The 19,331-nt window shown below is 47.4% G+C and overlaps 7 protein-coding genes across 7 annotated transcripts; 4 read left to right on the top strand and 3 right to left on the bottom strand.

The window, feature by feature from the left end:
* Positions 1–405: 405 nt before the first annotated feature.
* Positions 406–996, top strand: N7498_008956 (uncharacterized protein; the record flags this gene model as incomplete). Its single annotated transcript, XM_058456018.1, has 1 exon — positions 406–996. One exon carries the CDS (start codon positions 406–408, stop codon positions 994–996), a length of 591 nt encoding a protein of 196 aa, XP_058306006.1.
* Positions 997–2,356: 1,360 nt separating this feature from the next.
* N7498_008955 (uncharacterized protein) lies at positions 2,357–2,894 on the top strand (the record flags this gene model as incomplete). The annotated part of the gene is made up of 3 exons (XM_058456017.1): positions 2,357–2,423; positions 2,481–2,537; positions 2,584–2,894. 3 exons carry the CDS (start codon positions 2,357–2,359, stop codon positions 2,892–2,894), a joined length of 435 nt encoding a protein of 144 aa, XP_058306005.1.
* A 409-nt stretch (positions 2,895–3,303) lies between these two features.
* On the top strand, positions 3,304–3,801 carry N7498_008954 (uncharacterized protein; the record flags this gene model as incomplete). Its single annotated transcript, XM_058456016.1, has 2 exons — positions 3,304–3,738; positions 3,793–3,801. 2 exons carry the CDS (start codon positions 3,304–3,306, stop codon positions 3,799–3,801), a joined length of 444 nt encoding a protein of 147 aa, XP_058306004.1.
* Positions 3,802–4,484: 683 nt separating this feature from the next.
* On the bottom strand, positions 4,485–7,763 carry N7498_008953 (uncharacterized protein; the record flags this gene model as incomplete). Its single annotated transcript, XM_058456015.1, has 5 exons — positions 4,485–5,309; positions 5,361–5,407; positions 6,791–7,417; positions 7,472–7,656; positions 7,705–7,763. 5 exons carry the CDS (start codon positions 7,761–7,763, stop codon positions 4,485–4,487), a joined length of 1,743 nt encoding a protein of 580 aa, XP_058306003.1.
* A 5,349-nt stretch (positions 7,764–13,112) lies between these two features.
* On the top strand, positions 13,113–13,657 carry N7498_008952 (uncharacterized protein; the record flags this gene model as incomplete). The annotated part of the gene is made up of 2 exons (XM_058456014.1): positions 13,113–13,548; positions 13,605–13,657. The coding sequence occupies 2 exons, from the start codon at positions 13,113–13,115 to the stop codon at positions 13,655–13,657; spliced, it is 489 nt and encodes a 162-aa protein (XP_058306002.1).
* A 1,445-nt stretch (positions 13,658–15,102) lies between these two features.
* On the bottom strand, positions 15,103–15,449 carry N7498_008951 (uncharacterized protein; the record flags this gene model as incomplete). Its single annotated transcript, XM_058456013.1, has 2 exons — positions 15,103–15,284; positions 15,410–15,449. 2 exons carry the CDS (start codon positions 15,447–15,449, stop codon positions 15,103–15,105), a joined length of 222 nt encoding a protein of 73 aa, XP_058306001.1.
* A 1,906-nt stretch (positions 15,450–17,355) lies between these two features.
* Positions 17,356–18,952, bottom strand: N7498_008950 (purple acid phosphatase family protein; the record flags this gene model as incomplete). Its single annotated transcript, XM_058456012.1, has 2 exons — positions 17,356–18,302; positions 18,388–18,952. The coding sequence occupies 2 exons, from the start codon at positions 18,950–18,952 to the stop codon at positions 17,356–17,358; spliced, it is 1,512 nt and encodes a 503-aa protein (XP_058306000.1).
* Positions 18,953–19,331: the final 379 nt, after the last annotated feature.

Here is a 19,331-nt window from a genome sequence, read left to right as displayed (position 1 = left end):
GTAGGTGCGAGTTCTGTTTTGGGTGGCATTTTAGCGGGGCATGCAGATGTGGGGGTTCCCTTCGTTGTTCCCTCATGTTACGTCAGGCGTGTACGCCTAGCCCGTCGAATGCCCTTAAGAATGCTACCCGAACTTGCCAACCAGCCACCAGAGTAACTTGTACAGTACGCTCTGGACAGAGTTTTTTAAGCCCCCGGGGAATGCATGCCAAGTCAAAAAATTGGATCATGTCCGAGTGCCGAAGCGTTGGAGCCCGCTGCTATAAAGCTTCCAAAAAGCGCTAGGAATTTCAAATTAGACATGACGCATTGGCGATTCGTAACTAGTTGTAAGGACTCAATCAGTCCATGACATCAGCCAACTTCGATCCCAGTACACGAAAGCGCGCCAACATGAAGACCGCGTATGTCAAACCGCCTCGTGAGCATCATCAAGCAGAACAACCTCCCTGAACTCCGTCGATTCATCGCGTCATGCTCTCCCGAGGATGTTATTGCGCCTGGAACACCCTATTTGAACGACCCCTTGCTTGATGCAGCCTCGTACGGTAGTCCCGAAGCTTTTCACATCCTCTCGGAGATGTACACTACGGCCCCGGAAGTTGCCAAGAAGTTTAACCCCAAGTTTCGTCCGCTACTCTCCGCATGTGGTACTGCAAATATTGATGTGATGCGCTTTATCTTGGACAGGCATGACCCAGAGAATCGGTTACCGGTCGGGACGGTGGATTTGCACCAAAGGGATGACTCCGGAGATACGCCGATTATCGTGGCTGCGGGGTCGCTGATGTATCTTGATAAAGATGCAGATGAAGTAGAAGGTGACGGTCTCCATTGGACTGAGTGGATTCGGGATCGGATTGCGAGGGGTCATCATTCTCTACGGATTCATCGCCGGCTTTATGCTCAAGGTCCTCGCCGCGCAGATGTTATACTACTGAATGCTCGGCGCCCAAGAAGGAGGCGACTCGCAAGTCGGCAGACAGACAAACCATGACCTAAAGCACTAGCGTGTCTCCTTCGCCCAAGGGCAAGGGCCCGACCACGCGACGACTGTGTTAGAATGTGTACTGTTATATTCTCTACACCGGAGGCTTCTTTTTGGTTTTTGGTTTACTTAATTTAATAATGCCTTCCTTTGGGAATTAATTTGCATTTAATCTCAGATCTCCATGGAATGTGCGTGGAGATAACACATCCGTATATAAGAACTGCCTCTGTAAACAAGCCATTCACCATTGCCCGGGGCTTATCGCATGCGTCCGGTCGTCATATACCTTAGGAACTCATCGAGATGCACAACCGGCTCCTGCGCATGCCGATGATGCATGGCGATATCAAATTCCATGGCCCCAGAAGCCTTGTGATGAACACCCATGATGTCCATCTCTTCATCCTCAGCCTCGACCTCCTCTTCTTCCTTCATCATCCTCCAATTGTTTCTTCAGCCCTGTAACAACATTCTGCACCCCGGCCTCGCGCTCTTCAAATGTAAAATTCCTACCCCAATTCCTACCCCAATTCCTCCGGCGCGCTTCCCCATTCGTCTCCAGAGACGCCCTGTCCCACAGCTCCGCGAGCTGGGCCTCGGTGAGTGGCTTGGGTGCAGTTGAATTCTAATCTACATGCAAAGCAGAGTCGGGAACATGTGTACCTGCGACACGTCCGCGCGCCGCCCAGTTCTCCACACGTGGGTCGAGTTTCGTGCACAAAAGCGTTCGAGCGTGTTGGACCGTGTCCGGCCTGGGTACTCAGACCCTGGGTAGGCGTCTAGAGCGGAGAAGAGGTCGCTGTGCTCGGAGAGTTGTTCGAAGATACTGAGAAGGTTGTTGGGGATGATACTTGCTTGAAACTGGAGGGGGAACCTGTTTTACGGGGCGGTTGTTAAGTTTGAGTCTTGAGGGGTGGGCGGTAGGCTATTCTAGAGTTCTTTTTGTTGTTATGCAAGGCTCGGTCACTCACCGCGGAGGTAGAAGATTGCTTTGGTGCCGACTGGCGATTAACGATCCGAGGGGGCGTGTCAGCTGCACGAGGCGCTGGCCTGATTGCTCGAGGACTTTGATCTGGTCCTAGGTGAGGGCGGACATTGTGGTGATTGGGAGGTATTGGAGGTTGCGTGGATGGGGTGTGAAGGTGAGAGAGAAGGGCTGATACATAATGTAATATTAAAAAAAGAAGAACATTACGTTGCGAAGAATTGGCTTAACTATGGTATTTTGAGGTGGCCGGCTCGCTTACCGGATTTACTGGCGAAGCACGAACGACAATGCTTGTTTGCCATGGAGGCCATTCGACCGTTTCCACTAGATCTGTGGCAATGATCTCTTGGGGTGTTGACTGCCACCGTCGGATCCGATATGCAAGAGTTGCACAAGGCCCGCGATACACGTCTCTGCTTGTTTACCAGTGTCGGCGTCCGCAATGGTCTGGTCGACGCGGGGCTGGTTGTTCGCATTAATTAAGTTGACATCTTCTCGTCAGCGCGGACGGTCGGCAATGATGAAGCGCTCAACGTTCACTACGCACAGCTGGAGCAGTGTTAGTGGCTGTGTCGTTTGTTGAGACGATGCTCCGTCGTATCCAGATGTCACCGTGGAAAACCGGGAGGGGGTTACAATCGTTGTGAATAACCCGGCTGTTCTGCTTTCGTTCGTAGAGCCATGTCTCCACAGTGGCCAGTCTCTTATCGCTCAGATCATGGAAGCAATCAGCCAGCTGTCGGAGATGTGGGCTAATATCACCCAGGAGCCACCAACTGATATAACCGTTAGGATTCTACACGAGCACATACCCTCGCACGCAAAGCGACAGAAGCGAACAGCGAAGTTAATTCCCCGCCTTGGGCGCGACCTTAGCTTCGGCGTCGACGTTTCAATGGGCTCGGGCGAACGCTAAACAGCACCGGATATAATGCCCTCGTCGCTGCCGGTGTTGACGCAGGTAGAGGAGATGCTGGTTTCTCGAGTCCACGTCTTTATCGAAGTCCATCAGATTCACGGCTAGCAGTATCGTTACCGTGGGTATATCGTGCACTTTCCCCGCGATACTGGGCACATCTATTCGTAGCTTCCCCTGCTTCCGGAGGACCTAGATATTATCGTTCTCCAGCCGTCAAATGTGCAGTCCGACCCCCGTATAACGTCAGTTTGTCCGGAATTCCCGTGTGCGGCGAGCCGTGATCACGACGTGGCTACATTTCTTACGGGTTAAACACCCTGGATATCAGGATATCACTATCTTAGCGGACCGGCTGGACCGGCTTCCGGATGACGGGGATGTTATGGAGTAGGTCCTTAGCCAGTCTATGGACCTAGATTCAGCGCCTGCTAGTGTCGAGACGGATGCCTCTGACGATAACGATGATTGCCCCGTCGTCGCTGCTGTGCCGGATTTTTCAGCGCAGGAGACGGAAATCAACGCCGTGCGCGATATGCTGGGCCGCTATACGTATCTTACCCTGCTAGATTTCCGGACGACACCGCTTAACGAGTTTGACCGGAGCCAGGCGCTAGCGTTCCCGACGCTATTTCCTATCGGTGCTACAGAGTATACGCTGCCGCGGATGAGGTTTGTCACGTATAAGCACTATGCACGGCATCTAATGAAGCACGAATCTGGCCGCTTTGCTAGGCATCCCCGGTTTCGCTACGTCGTCTTTAACACAATTATGCGGCACCGGGCTTCGAAAAGCTCCGGATTCTACGTCCGCCGCTTTGCGGATCGGCCGGAGATCTCTCTAGTAAGTTGATATAGAGCACGGACAATCTGACATGTTGCTAAGCGATGAATTTAGAATCAATGAGATCAACCGATTATCGATTAGTCATACTATAGAAGCTGATCTGTTTAGCTTCGCCTATGTGGGACGACTAGGGATACTGAGCAAAAATCCATTGGCTGTAGCCACTACAGTCTATTTAACAGATTTGACTTTACATCGCAAGGGAAACATACATAAAGACGAAGAGGTCATCCAATGACTTTCGAGCTATACAAGGCGAAAGGGAGCCGCCGACTGAAATTCAACCTACCGTCCCAGCTATCACTCCGTCCCGATGGCTACTGATTGGTCAGCTAGGCCCATGAGGTTATTGAAACTGGGCGCCCGTATATGCAGGTTCCTCATCTATATCACCTTCTTTGCTTCTTTTCAGGGGAAGTTCCCTCATGGACACCGGGCAGCGGTGTAGGAGAACAGTTTTGTATGCATTTCCCTTAGAAAACAGTTCTCAGGAGAAGGATATAAATATCCCCCTGAGAACGAACAGAAAACATTATCAGAATTTACTATTAATTATCTGTCCATCTTCTTTTCGTCTGATCATCTACCCCTTCATTTCTCAACATATTAACCATAAAGGTAATATATAATAGGCTGTAGTTGCAGAAACTTTTGTCTAAGTAAATCGGGACAGTATAGGCCATTAATCGGAACGGATTGTAATTAACCAGTCATGCTCCCTGTATAATATCCCCTATAGCAAACTAACTATTTATGTACAGATCAAGCGCTTCATTCGCGTTAGAAAAATCGCCCCTCCAGCAACCTAATATGATTTGCCCACCGAACAAACCAGAGATATTAGGGAAAATATGGCTTTTGTATCGAGCTTCAATTTCATGGTCCACTTCGTGCTGTCGTTGGATTTGTGCTTTGATCACATCCGGATTGTCGGATTTGGGCCCAGCAAGTTCGCCATATGGGGCCTTTCCAGCAACTAGCTCGTATAGTGTAGACCCTAAAGCAAAGATGTCGGAGGCTTCAGTGTTCGGAAGGTCATAATCTCGTGGCAGGCAGTGTGATGCTTTCTCGTAGCCTAGAGCGAGGTGACCTGGGCACTGAGAAGAGTTAAAGTCGCCAAGTCGTAAATTCAATTCGTCATCCAAGAAAAACTGCCGTAGTGCGAGATCCGAATGAATAACACCATAGCTATGAATAACGACGATAGCTTCCAGGATCTGCTGGAACCATTTTGATTGAAGTTCAGCAGTGATCGTGTATTTCTGACAATAATTTGCAAGGTCGCCATGCTGATAATATTTGACGTCGATATAGTCAGATCTGCCTCTAGAGAGCCATTCAGCAATTCGTGGATGAACGCTGAGTCTTTCATAAACCATAGCTTCGCGGATGATCGGTCGCATATCTTCTTCACTCTCACTCCGGGGGACCTTTCTGATGATCTTGTTGTCCAAAAGGTATACTTCAGCAAATATTCCAATAATCAAGAGCTTGTAATTATCCGGGCGTTGAGTGGCTCGTCGAATAGTGATCTTGTGAGGACCCTCTCCGGCACACCAGCCGACGTCCTAAGGAGATAAGTTAGAAAACATTTTCTGTGCCTAATGACCTAAACTCACAGATTCCAATCGCTCTTCGTCATCCTCATGATGACCTCCCCTTTTTGCTGTTGAAGAAATTGAAAGGAATAGGCGTCTAAGTGGCCAGAAAGCACATCTGGAAATATTCGAAGAGAAGTGCCAAAAAGGGGACCATATAGACCATTGAAACCATCGCAGTATCTTCATGATGGAACGAACAAGGAGTAAAAGAAAATAGCATAAGTGAGATCTCCCGTGAGAAATCGCTATCACTTAAGGGAAGGGGGAATGATGACTACTTATGCAGGCTACTTTGAAATGCACGTGATCTGTCACATGACGCAGTATGATTGGTAGAACCTTTCAAGGTCGACGTTAACTTAATGCGTGGGTAAAAGGCCCATCACAGGCCTCAGCAGCCATTGTACCCAGCCTCGTTGGAAAGTCTATAGTATAGTAGTTAACCACAAGTACAAATTGTTAGATAGAACTTTAGTGGTTTCTATTGGGGCACTTATATGATCCACTTCGCTAGTCTCATGTGACTTTATCCACGTGATCGTGGCCCTGCGATTTCATGCCTGATGTCCAGCCGCCGGAGCCCTCTTTACCCCTCCCCCTCCATTCCAGCGACCTGGAAACATTTTTAACTTATGGTCACTTCTCGATTGTTCCCGGAGTAAGTAATAAACCCCGCTTGTTCGAAATACTGAACCTTTGATTGACCTTCAAAAGGCACTCGTTGCTGATTCTCACTGCCTTCCTCGGTAGTTACGACTCCTTTCAATATGACTCACGACGATCTTCCCGGTCCTGCCGAAGATATTCGCAATGAAATTAAAGAAATGATACCTGAAACAGCTTCTTCGGATCAGCCTTCTAAGCGTCACGCGATCGTTCTCGAAGTAGACGAACATGGGACCAAAACTTATGGAGGAGCGTCACTCATGGATAAGATATCGCTTATGAAGGATGAGATGAAGATTGGTGGTGTATGTATTTTAAAATGTCTTTTCGAGGGTGCTGGACTGATTAAGATTGATTAGAGCTGGGGTTATCGCTTGGTACATTTTCCGAAGGCAACGAAACTCAACAATGAAGAACGGAAACAGGGATATGTTATACCTTTGAAAAATCTCACTTTGACACCTGGAGTTGTACTGGAAGAGGGCAAGTACACCTATATTACAGATGATCCGACGGTCAGCCCAGGGGCAACTGCTGTATTCATTCTACCTTACTGATACCGAAGTGCCAAGTTTTATTTATCTTTTTCGTGTTCCTATGAATTCATCCTGTCTTTAGACGATGAATTGTTGCTGCATTATGGGTACGAAAAATGAACTTAAGGAAGGATCAAGGCACAGAAATAGGTAGAGGGAGTTGTTGACAGGAAGTACCTTGTGGCGAAAAGGAACCAGAAAATGGTTGGTGAAGTGGTTGAATATTCTCATATAAGTTGAACGAACCTTGCAGCCCGTGCGGTGCCTGCAACGGCTCGATGTTCTGGAACACCCCAGGCATAGGATATGAGTTTTGCTGCCCGTGCGACGTCTGTAACGGCTCGACGTTTTGGAACAGGTTGAATGTGCTGTCTACCCCAGTCATGAGATATGAGCTTTGCTGCCCGTGTGGTGTCTGCAACGGCTCGACGCTCTGGAACAGGTTGAATGTGCTGTCTACCCCGGTCATGGGATATGAGCTTTGCTGCCCGTGTGGCGTCTGCAACGGCTCGACGTTCTGGAACAGGTTGAATGTGCTGTCTACCCCGGTCATGGGATATGAGATTTGCTGTCCGTGCGGTGTCTGTAGTGGCTCGACGTTCTGGAACAGGTTGAATGTGCATTCTACCCCAGCTACAGCCTCTGAATCTTGCAAGCAAATTGCTGTAGCCTGGCATGTCGCCCCACCATCGTCAGCGGTGCTTTCTGGTTCTGGTGGAGAATATACTGGGGATATCATCGCTGCAGATCCGGAGTCTGGGCTCATTCTACCGGATGAAGAGGATATTGTCGAGGTCCTCGTCCCCTCAGATTCTGGGCATGAGATCCTTGTGTCTTGTATCCGGAAATATTGAGTGTTCCGCAACTTCCAGTCTGTATCAAGTTTTTGTCAGTATATGATGAGAAGGAGGGGGGGAGCATACTGACTTGAACCTAGTCCGGATACGTCGAGGCCGGAAACTTCGGATTCAACCTTGTCCCACATATATTCAAAAATGCGGTTTGCCAGTTTCTCAAACCTTTCTTTGCCATCAACTTGTAATATACCACGATCCTTCAGTGGGCGGATCTCTTCATCCCGGTCCGGTCCAGTTAATGGCAACGTTCTTATACTGTGAAGTAGTTAGTGATTGGTCAATATATCAGCGTATCAAACTCACACTTCGTCAGAAATGTCTTGAGGTAAACAAAACAAAGTGCCGAGATGTGAATTATCCATAGATGTAACGTTGCTGATATCTCGACACAGTGTATCGATTCTCTTCCCTTCGTCTATCCACTGAGAGACGTGCTGCTTAATCAAATCCAGTGTATCCTTAGCCAGTCCAAACCTGGATATAATTTGAGCCACTATCTCCATATTGTCCGCACGTATGTAATTCAAGCCCAGCCTCTCTTTCAATCGATGGTATGTCACCTTCCAAAACCGCAAACGTACCCTATCTGTCTCTGTTCTCCCCTGCAATGTCGATATATAATTGTAGGATCCGGCAAGAGGACCTTCTGTAAGGTCAAGCGAGATGCTAGTGTTATCGTTGAAAAACAACCAAGGATTCGTTTCCCAGAGGTCTAGCTTGGCCGCAAAATCATGAGGAAGTGTTATAAGTGACTTATTCGGTGCCTTGAGCCTTTTTTGAGAGCTTCTGAGTCCCTGATTTGGTCTGCGGCCGATGCTTCTTCTGGTCTTTAAAGGTATATTGGCCCACTGTTGTCGGAGGAGTTTGATAAACTGATTGATGTTAGATTTGGTTGCCCAATTTTTAAGGCAAATATACCTCCGGTTCCGAAAGCACTGAAATAATATCATTATTTCCATAATTTTCAGCCTCTGTGCAGGCTCTTTGAAGGGTCTCAAGAATCACTTTGCTTTCAGAGAGGCCCATGGTAGCAGAGATAGAAGAGGCAATGGCAATGAACCCAGTCCTATGAAGTGAGAAGGGACAAAGGGGAGCCTGAGATGGGAAGTCACATGCTCTTGGGTCAGTCCATCTTGCTATTGGTTGAACTGCAGATGCACCAAAGCAGAGACACGTACTCCGTCTCCATCCAATCGTATTCATAGTTTAGCCGCCTCACTCAACCTCGAATCATGGAAAACTCGCGGCTGGTAGAATAGCCACTACCATCTAATATATAGTACAGCGTTCAATGAGGACATCACAATTAGAGGTCTCTCATTGAGACTGTGGTGACCTGAGCAACAGGGAAAATGTTAATGAAGCGAATTGGAATATGGTCCGTGCCTTTTTGAATACCGTAGTTCAGCTGGGGGTCAGTGCGGTGGTCTCACGACCGTGGGTCACATTTATGTATGCAGGAAGCCACAATAAGTCACCTCCAATGTTAGAGGCTAAAGGAAGCAGGGGTCAAAACTCAGAACCGAAAAGGTAGGAGGAGGTTCTCGCCTGGATTGTCCAACTGACGCCTGCCATTAAGTGCCCCCAAACGGCACCGGAGTTAAGACGTGACTGACTAGCTGGCACAGATCGACTTCGATTCTGTTCTTCCTAGTCTGCTCCGCATACCCATCCTATTAGTGGTTGCGATGGTCACATGATTATGCCCTGACCAAACCAACTAGGCGCCCTGTAATGTGTTTGAAGTGCTTGATTTTTGAACCAGGAAAATCAAGCAGTTGCGAGGTGACAGACAGAATTTTGTTATCAGTGGATTTCCGATGAGCTATTCGCGATCCCCGAACTGAACCCTGACAACGATGAAAATAGCCCTGCATCGCGAGTTAGGTGATGACCGAACTAGAATGGCTGATGAAATGTCATACCTATTAAGCCTGCTTCCTAGAGCTACTTTTTAGCCCAAGAAGGTAGACCCTTCCTCTGCCGACTAGAACCAGACGGAACAAATTTGTAGTCCGGACAATCTTTGTATGTGCCTGTGGCGGGTTTATTCTCGCACTCATCGATGATCGTTTCGTTTTTGGGTTCGCCGCCGACTGTCTTCGTGATAAAATATTCGGTGCACATGGTGGTCCACTATCCTATTAGCACAATGTTGGAATAAAGGGAGGTGACCGTATCCATACAATGGCCAGATCAGAAATTGTGGGAGGGGAGTCGACGAAAGCTTGAAAGGTTGAAAGAAGTTGTTGACGAACGGAGGAATCTATATCATTTTGTAGATTGGAGGAAGCGCTTAGGCCACTATTTTTGCAAGGGTGTGTAGGATAAACTTCGACTAGTGGAATAGTGCGCAGGAAAACCAATACGCAATGCATAGTCTATCTTGAAGCCTGCTACACTTTGCGCTGTAGGCCACGGTGGCGGTTGTTTCTGTAAATGCCCCCCTGCACAGCTCGGTCCACCTTAGGCACAAATGGCGCTTGCTGGAACTTCTAGCAAGACTTACTTCGCGAAAGGATAAAGATACATAAAAAGCACTACAGTTCTTGTTTACTGTATGAGGATCTTGAAATATATGAAAATCGGAGCACCGAACTATCTTTTCTTTCAGACTAGGATGGATCCGCTGGATCTACGACCTCACTTCACCGGTTTCGAAAACCGTGAGTCAATTAGACATTTTTGCCTAAAGGTGTTATTAACTGCTATGATAGTGGTCAGCGTCGATGAGACATCTTTCACACATATGTCTCCCCTTCAAGAAGACATTGTAGTCGCATGCCAAAGAAAATTTCGCCTATCTCCTGCGATAAGATCATTTCCGCCTGACCAGATATATGTGGTGATGATGGAACTATGTCCGCTTTGGGTTCATGGGCGGCTGCTAGGCCGGAAATTATACCACGCTTTGTGGGGTAGAATGTCGGATTATCGGTTCGCAACCTCCGAGCAAGGCTGTTTCACCTGGGTTGCCCTTGCTTTAAAACAGGAAGTTTACGTCCATTACCATATGCGGCAACTTCTCCCTGTGGAAGACCATTCCCCAATCTGTTCTGCAATTTTGGATGGTATTGACCCCACTTATGATGAAAGGTCCGGTCTGGTCCAATGGCAAGCCAGGTTTTGCCTTGAAAATTTCCATGTGATATCAGTGACTGGATCACTTTTCTACCTCATTCAGATCTTCTCGAATCCTCGTCCAATGCCTACTGATTGCTTGGGATGTACTTAGACTAAGTTGCGGCTAAGTGAAGTCACTAATAATGGCCCGTTGTATGCAATATCTTCAGTGGCTTAATTAAATTCTCTATATCACTCTGTCAGTTTCCGTTAGGTGTAGCTATATTCGAAAAAGCTCCTATTCCACGTATGTATGTTTCTGTATCGCTCCTCCTTATATCAATGAGTGCGAAGTAGACACAGCTCTACCAGTTCCACTTAGTAGTAAGATATGGTCTAAAATGGCTTGGACTTCAGCTGGCAGGGGTCCTTGTCGCGAAGGTCATTATTTAAAGGCATTGCCAAGAAGCAATCAATATGCCTCCCGCTTCGGTTATCTATACCTAAAGTCGGAAAATTTGATAAATACCTAGAAAAGATAAATTAAAAGTAATGCCTTCATAAAACCTATTTGTATCTGCTCGTCCCACCCCCCACGTTCTACCTATAACCGCGACAATGATAGTATCCCAGCTTCATTCAAGCGGAATATATATAGACAGTCAGGGAACATTGCTTGTTTTGTTGTTTTATATTCTGGTTTATTCTAATCATTTATACCATGTATAGTGTGGTCTTGTGGAGACCAGGTAGGAAAATCCCTATCACAACCCTTGGCGTCCAACTAACCATTCATTACGCATAGCCTATACCCTTGGACACTGGATATCGCGACCCTTTGCTCGTTAAGCGAGGAGCTATAAAGTGACAATCTTTCTTTCAGGTATTTGTATTGGTCTTCTATCTTTCTCTATCTACTAAAGTCCCCTAGGGCACATATCTCGGGATAACTCAACCTACAAAACGGAAAAAAGAAGGACATTATGGCCTCAATCTCCGAGCCTAAGCAAGACGATACTACATATTACGCTATTGAGGATGAGGAAGACACCGACACAAACCCCGAGCCAGAATATTTTGAACGCAGAGCCCCTGAGTTAATTTCACAATCGCCGTCACTACTCACCATGGAGCTACTACAATCGAAGGGACAAAGGCAAGAGCACATTATGTCTCCATTGGAAATTCGCCGCTCTATGGTTACAGACGAAGTGAGACATAGTGGAGATGGGAAAGATAGGAAAGATGGAAAAGAAATAGTACGGCACATCGTCCATGAGCGTCAGGCGAATACCAGTCCTTTTTCAAGACGCTCCAGTGAAACGGGAAAGAATAAATCTTGCGGTGATGCTCACTCGGTATTCAAAAGCCTAGTGAATCAGAGGCACAATATATGAGGGAAAGGAGGAAGGGTCCGTTAGGACTACAAATGACCGTGGTGCGGCTTACCAATAGATCAAGAAATACTAGCCTCCTTATAACTCCTCAACCTTCGCCTATTAAGTACGGAACTCTCATTCGTCTTTTGGTAACCCACACTTCAACTCTACGTCACCGTATGTAGTCTGTTGCCGCTATAATGAACCTTGTGATCTATCTCGTTATTCTGACGCACATATAAGCATTGTAACAGGTCGGGCTCATTTAAACCTTGATATATCTAGGGCTCTTCTTTGCGTACACATCCTTCCTCGTTGATATTCCTCTACCTTGATGCGAACAGGTCAACTATGGCATGTCTATTCCCTTTGAAAGCCCCTTTACCTAAGTCTATTTGGTCTCTTTTTTCGTCAGATGTTCTCTCTGGCGGTAATAATCTGGGTCAAGTGAGCCAGGACGTCAGAAATGCATATGCCAGCCCTACAAAGGCGACATATGGATTAGGAACAACTCCCAACCAAACAAACGGGGACAGCCCTTTAGGTGCCTATCGGGCCAGACAGGGCTTTTGCCTTTATTAAGAATACTGGAAATGACTTAACCTCAAAAGAAAGAATGTAGTACCTAGATGTTGTGCCTGAGGAGGTTAGGCCTGATAACGGAACGAAACGCAGCAGCATTTTCTATACTTCACAATTACATCTTCATTGCTCTAGTCTATTCCATCTCTCGGAGACAAAAGAGTAGGATGTTGGATCTCCTTTTTCGCCTGACTGATAAAAATGTGACTCCTGAAATGGGGACGGCTCGATGGCATCTGGCGGTGCAGACTGGAAAACGCCAACTTGAAGGACACAAAACCACTCCATGGTATTTTCAGATATGAGACTAGAATACCGGAAAGGTGCTTTAATTGACCTAGCATTCTGCTAAAAAGGGATAGAAGTAGAAAGGCTTCTTCTAAAAAGATTTGATTATAAAGATCAAACGAATCCCTCTACTGTTGTTGTTAACATCTAATACTCTAGATGATTCTGTTCGCGATGGATGAACAAATCCTATCTAGGAATGACGATCTTCGAAAATACTCAGTTATGATATAAATTGCAAAATGCTCCAACCTGAAATTCATCTGCGTCTATTGCGACAAGGGCTTTCGTGAACCGACCAATCTTTTTAAACACATCGGCGAAAACCGTGATGAGGTTCATAAGGGGCTCTCTCGAAGAGACCAATTACCACTGTTTCTAGCCAGTTACAAGGTCGCTATGGGCTGGAGTGACGCATCCAGTAAAGATTCCCCGAAAGACTTTCAGGAGTCCGCTACGCGTCCGCGGTACAGTGCCTTCTTTGACATCGAGTTCGTGGCATTGAAAAAGGGGCCTTCAAAAGGAAACACATTGGATCAGTCCTGCGCTATACTGGAGAGAATAATTAAAAACACTAAGAAGGATTTTGTTTGTCCTCAATGCTCGCGTCTTCAGAAGAGCAAAGATTCTATATCCTCACATTTTCGGAGAAAGCAGGACGATATTCACCAAGGGCTTCAGGCGAAGAATGATATCGAGTCTTTCCTTTCCTATTTCTTTAAAGTTCTTGGAAGGACAGTTCCTAAGAAGGATCTTCCATTGGGCGAGGACCGAGGGGGGCCGCCCTCACCCTACGAGTGCTTTCGAGTAAGCCTTATCGTGGAATACAAGCTCCGTGAGTTTGCCCTTGATAGAAAGTATTAATCTTGCTAGGCTAAACTTATGATATAGCTAAGGAAGACACGGAAGAAAGGGAAGACACGGAAGAAACTGATGGTGATTAAATGGTGTGAATAGCAGGGGAAAATAGGAACTGGGGGTAGACAGGCTCATTATTACCTGGTTTCGCAATTAAAAAAGGGACCCGAGAGTTATTTTATAGCTTCATTGCAATCCTACTTAGGGCGGAAAGAGTGCTTGAAGTCATTGCGCTAATGGAATTAGATCGCATTAGAGAAGATTATTGATTATGGCCGAAATGTTTCATATAAGTTGAGAAGTCCGTTGAACGAAAGTTTAAACAGATTCAGACGACAAATCGTAGTAGAACTTAAGCAAAGTCTCCTGGATACTAGACAATAAATGTGCAATGCCGAAAAAGCAGCCTTGTTCGTCATCTTCATCGGAATCAAAAAGATGTTCACTTCGGTCAAGGCTGTTTCTAGGTGTCTGCGGAAAATAATCCATCTCCCCCTTTGTTGGATTGTGAGCCATAAGATAACATGCAGTGACCCAAATAAACTGGTCCGACAGTGTAGCATCATTTCTTTGATAACCACTCTCCGCGGCATAGGGGTTCGGAAACTGGGGGTTTATAAGATAATCAAACTTCTTCACTAGATGTGGTAGATCACCGGCACATTCAGCGCCCTGTATAATTGCGGAGAGGGAGTAGTAGTTGCGCATTCTGTACATCATCTGTGGCTTGTGAGTTAGAAAGTATTTTAGCCGACGTTTTCCAAAACATACTTATGCGAGTTTCTCAATTTTATCTGTCGCACCAACTTTAGCTGCGACACAATCCTGTACCGAAAGGCAAAGTTCATTCCATCTGTTGTTGACGCGGCTTCGACCTAGGTTGCTTTCTCCGCCTATCGCCTGTATATTCAGCCGCCCTAAAACATTGAGATCCTCGATTGTCATTTGCAAAGCAAGAACTTCCAGATTTTGGCATTTAATATTGTCAAATAAATCAGTATTAGTGTCAAAAGGCACCGTCAAGTCAGCGTCAACGGTACGGTATCGTGTAAAGCGCCTTTCTAGGATAGATAATCGCTGTAGGATACTCCTCAGAGATGTAGAGACATCCAGAAGTTTTGCTAGCGGTTGGATAATCGATAATTTGAGAAGCTTAGCCGTAGGCATGCCATCCGTCAACGGGTTGCAGGCTTCGTCTATGGCAGCACATAAGAAGGGATCTGCATTTGCATCCCGTAAAGACTGCTTTCTATTAGCAAACTCGCTTGCACTGAACTTGACTGAACCATACCTGTCTTAAGGATAACAAACGCTTCAGGAGATGAAGGTTTTCAGAACAAAATTTGTTCAATCCCCAACTGAAGTTGTCATAATGGGAAATGAAGCTATCGACTTCGGCGGAGAAAAGCCCAAACGCTCGACGCACAACATCTGCAAATCGAAGCCGGCCAACGATTTGAGAGCTTGCGACATTAAGCTTGGAGCTAAGAATAGCTAAATATTCATTCCCGTCCTCGAGGCCGCTCTCTACCTATTTCCAATCAGGAAACGTTTCTTTCGCGGCATTAGAAGAGGAAGGAACTGCCTGTGACTGACCGTCAACAAGGCCAAATTGTCGCAGTCGTTTAGCTTCTTCTGCAAAGCTTTGTTCCTCTTCTAGCATTACCCTTTCGATCTCGTTTTTCCACCAAGTTCTCGGGCGCCTGCCGTTGTCTGTTTCAGTATCGCCATTGGTAGGTAAGTCATCTACCGTTAAGGTTAAGCTTGAAAAGGAAATTTTCTGCGCAAGCTCTGAAAAAAATAAGCTTCCATTAATCAATCAATTCAGGATGTCATACCTTTGGCGGAGATGGGTTTCCCGTCCGGATTCAAAGCCATGGTAGAGGGTGAATATCTACACATGATATTTCGGGAATTGGTAGGGTGCAGCGACACCATTTATAAAAAACCGCAGGAATACACCGTAGGAAGACAGCACATGCTAGAGTTTAAGGATCAAGTCAGGTTCTAGACCCGATCGGCAGAATTGAATGTATATGAAGTTTCAGAAACAGCATAATACGTAGTATTGTGGGGTGTGAACCTATCAAATCAGCTAGATCCCAACAATTTTACGTTACGTTTCAGATATCTTGCAAAAGACGCCTATTGCGGGGTAAATAATCAAAGAATCGGTTTCCAGGTCCCAAGCATCCCCTAGGTCAACGCTCCAGAAAAGCAGCTTCTTCAGTTTTCATAAGCTTTACTGTTCTAGGATAAGGGGAAGCGAGTGTCGTCTCACCTTCTGGATGCACTCTTTTTCTGCGTTTTCTCTGATGAATTCTATATAGAAACCTTTCAACACTTATAGTTACTAAACCTCGACCCCTCTAACCATTCATCCTCTCCCTTCTTGTTATAACGTTAGCGTCTGATCTTCCTTTTCGCCGTGTCGTTCGAGGTCAGGCACAAGAGTTCTCTCTGAAAGCCCCTTCTTACATGGATATTTCACCGTAAGTCGGGACTTTAAAAATGGCTTTGATACTCTACCCTCCAAGCGGCAAAAGAATGCATGCAAATGTCTAATCGAAGATTACAGGTCCTTTGAAAATTCCGCCTTTCTAGGTGATGTACCTAAGAATACCAGTCGCAAATACAGAAAAATGCTCCTCACAAAAACTCCCCAATTGTCGACTTCCCTCTCGTTGACTTTAAAATATCGGCTCAACACATCTTCATCTTGGCCCTCCGCCCAATCTGGAATACTAGATAAATGAGATGCTTTCCGTCCGGGGAAACCCCACACAAACCAACCACTTCGATAATGTCTATTTTATAGAGAAGTGCAAAACCAGCTTCACCAATTTGTAGATAGGCCATGTGAAGTTGCTATGGCATGCGAGGTTGCTCGGAGCTGTAAAGTTACTCGGACTCGGGAGCTCTGTAGAAGGCCCTTCAGCCTCTTCATCATCACTAATTGGATCAACGGTGATTTGTTGCTATGTTCTCTCTTCCTTTGCAGCCTGTATCTCCTGAGCCGAAAGATATTCTGAGAGCATTATTCGCTCCTCTTCATGAATCTCGAACCGTGATGTATATATATACATCATAAGATCCGAGATCGTTTGAGGCTGTAGAGAGCCTCGGCGATAATGACAGATATCTCGTGTAGAGTTGAAAAGCCGCTCTACTCTTATACTACTAGCTAGAATAGAAAGAACATCTCGTGCAAGCCTTGCTATTCCAGGGAATTCATCTTGACGTCCAGCGGTACTTAATATAGTAACATCTAACATTGGGCACCCCCGCTATATGTAGTAGTGAGATGTTTAGCCCTAGGCACTATCCTTGAAAGACAACTATCCTCAAGCTCTCCAGTAGTATCATTGCTGCTTGTGTTCCCGCCTTCATGCCTATCTTCAAATTGCGACAGAAGAACGAACACTCAACAAGATATTACACGAAGCATAATGAAAGCTCTCTTGTGCCATGAAAGTCTACAGCCCTTGGTGGATTTCTGGTCAAAATTACAAACGTCTAGATCCAAACGATTCCATCTCTCTACACCCCCTCACCCCGCCATTGTAAGTGGCTATTAGCGGGAGGGAGATTGTTTCAGGCGAAACATTCTAGTTCTTCCAATTAGATTATTGTGACACAAATTAAGACAACTTTCTTACGACCGTTCATTAATACCTGCACGGTAGGGTGATTATCTATGTACTCAAGTGTCTATATAATACACAGGAAAAGAACGATTGAGGACATTTCTCCAGGACGTTTGAGAAACCCAACAGTCTCACTGCTAGTGCTCCTTGTAGAGGGTAGCAGTGTCCAGGATGCTGCCGTTGCCCGAAGCGACAAACTGGTGGGTTAGGTGGGTTCTGTTATGGAAAGTCAGTTTGGACCAGCCGTAGGTGGCATCCCTCTCGTCGAGTCGGAAGCGCTCGTAGGGTGCTGGTGGGTTGGTGCCCTCGCTGAGGCCATCGTAGTGACCGGCGGCGCCGTTGGTGATGTACCAAGGAGAGGTCGGGTTATCGAGCTCTCTGGGGTCGATGACGCTGTTGTTGAGCGGGGCAGAGCGCTGGTAGAAGTGTGCATGGCCCGACAGGTAGAGGTCGACGGCGTACTCGAGAAACAAGGGCTCGAAGACGTCCTTGCAGTCCCAGCAGATGGTGGTGGACTGATTGGCGTACGAAAGGTACCAGGGGCGGTGGCCGCCGACGATGATCCACGGTGTTATAGTGCGGTCAACCGAGGCGAGGTCCTTTTTCAGCCAGTCGAGCTGCGCGTTAGCGTAGGGTCCAAAGGGGCCTGCAATATCCTTCTCGACGCCGCCTGTCTGGTCCGGCCCGATAAAGCCATCGCCCAGGTCAGTCTCCGTATCCAGCATAATCCAGTGGACCATGCCGTTGTCGAAGCTGTACCAGAAGTTGCCCTGGCCGCCGGAAACGTCGGATGGCATGCGCCAGTGGTTCCTATAGCCGGTGAAGTTGGTGAGGCCGGGCTGGCAGATGAGGCTGGCGTTGTAGGAGATGCCGTTGTAGGTCTCGACGCCGTCCGGGATGCAGCTGGCCTCGTGATTGCCGGCGCCGACCATCCAGGGCTTGACGGTGGAGATTTTCGTCATCTCGTCGTAGAAGTCGTTGTTGATAGACTGATAGACCTCATAGCCCTCCTGAATGGTGGTGTTCGGCAGGAAGCCCTCAGACTCCTCATCGAGCCAATCGTCGGCATAGGCGAAGTCGCCGGCTGTGTGCGCGCGCGCAAGGCGAGGTTAGTGAAAAGGTTTAGTTGGTTAGGAAAACGCGGTATAAGCGCGTGGGCGTGAACGTACGGTAGAAGATGAATTCGTAGTCATCCTTGACCGCGTCGAGGGACTGGATGGTGTTTTGTTCGCCAGGCCGGAGGATGTTGTTGGGATTCACACCCTGGCCGGCGGAGGTGGTCAATCCATTGTGTCCCATAGTGCCCATGTCGATGACCACCGCGACCGAGTAGGGCGTCATATCCCCGGGGGACCTGCTGGTGCGGAAGCTGAAAGGAGGCTGGGCGTGGGCCTCATTGTCGCAAATGAGATGCTGCGGCAGGGAGTAGTAGTAGACAGTGTCCGGCTCCAGTCCTTCAATGGTCACATGGTTGGCGTAGACCGACGAGGTGTTGTAGGTGACGGACTCGTCGGACGAGGCGGCGTAGACTAGGGCAGAAGGCGTCTTTCCGTAGAATACGACGGGACGGTCGACCTTGTCGAAGGCGCTCCACGATACCCTCATGGCGGTGTCTCCCACGTACGCGAGGCGTATCTGCGAGTTGACCATCGTGTCGTGCTTCGCGCTGACCTGCGCACACAGCGCGAGCAGAGGCACCACGAGGGCCTTGAGCTGCGCGAGGGACCGCATCATGGCAGCAATATTTCGAACACTGCAGTCCACAAAGAAGAAAAGGTAGAGGACAGAGGGTGGTTGATATATAGACTAAAAGGAGTGAAAGGAAGCAAAATTGGGGCAGAGGAGGGTAGTAGCCTTAGATGGGGCTGGGAAAACGGAGGGGAGGGCAACACCGATGTCAATTACTAAATCGCTCGATCAGGGGATGACTGTCTTGTCTTGTCAAAACGTGGCGACGGGATCCCGGGCTCTTGCTTGGCCTGCCTTGCGTTTCCCAATGTTCCACAACTATCGACTCGTGGAGATAGAACGTTATGCGGATCCCAGTTTGCGGGGGTTCGCGCTACCCTTTCCAGTGTCGCGTGCCTCCTTCCCCATCTGGGACCAACGATAT

This window comes from Penicillium cinerascens (genome assembly GCF_028974065.1).
Source record: "Penicillium cinerascens strain IBT 15544 chromosome Unknown scaffold_4_segment0_segment0, whole genome shotgun sequence".
Classification (NCBI taxonomy): domain Eukaryota; kingdom Fungi; phylum Ascomycota; class Eurotiomycetes; order Eurotiales; family Aspergillaceae; genus Penicillium; species Penicillium cinerascens.
This window is presented reverse-complemented; position numbering and strand designations above follow the sequence as displayed.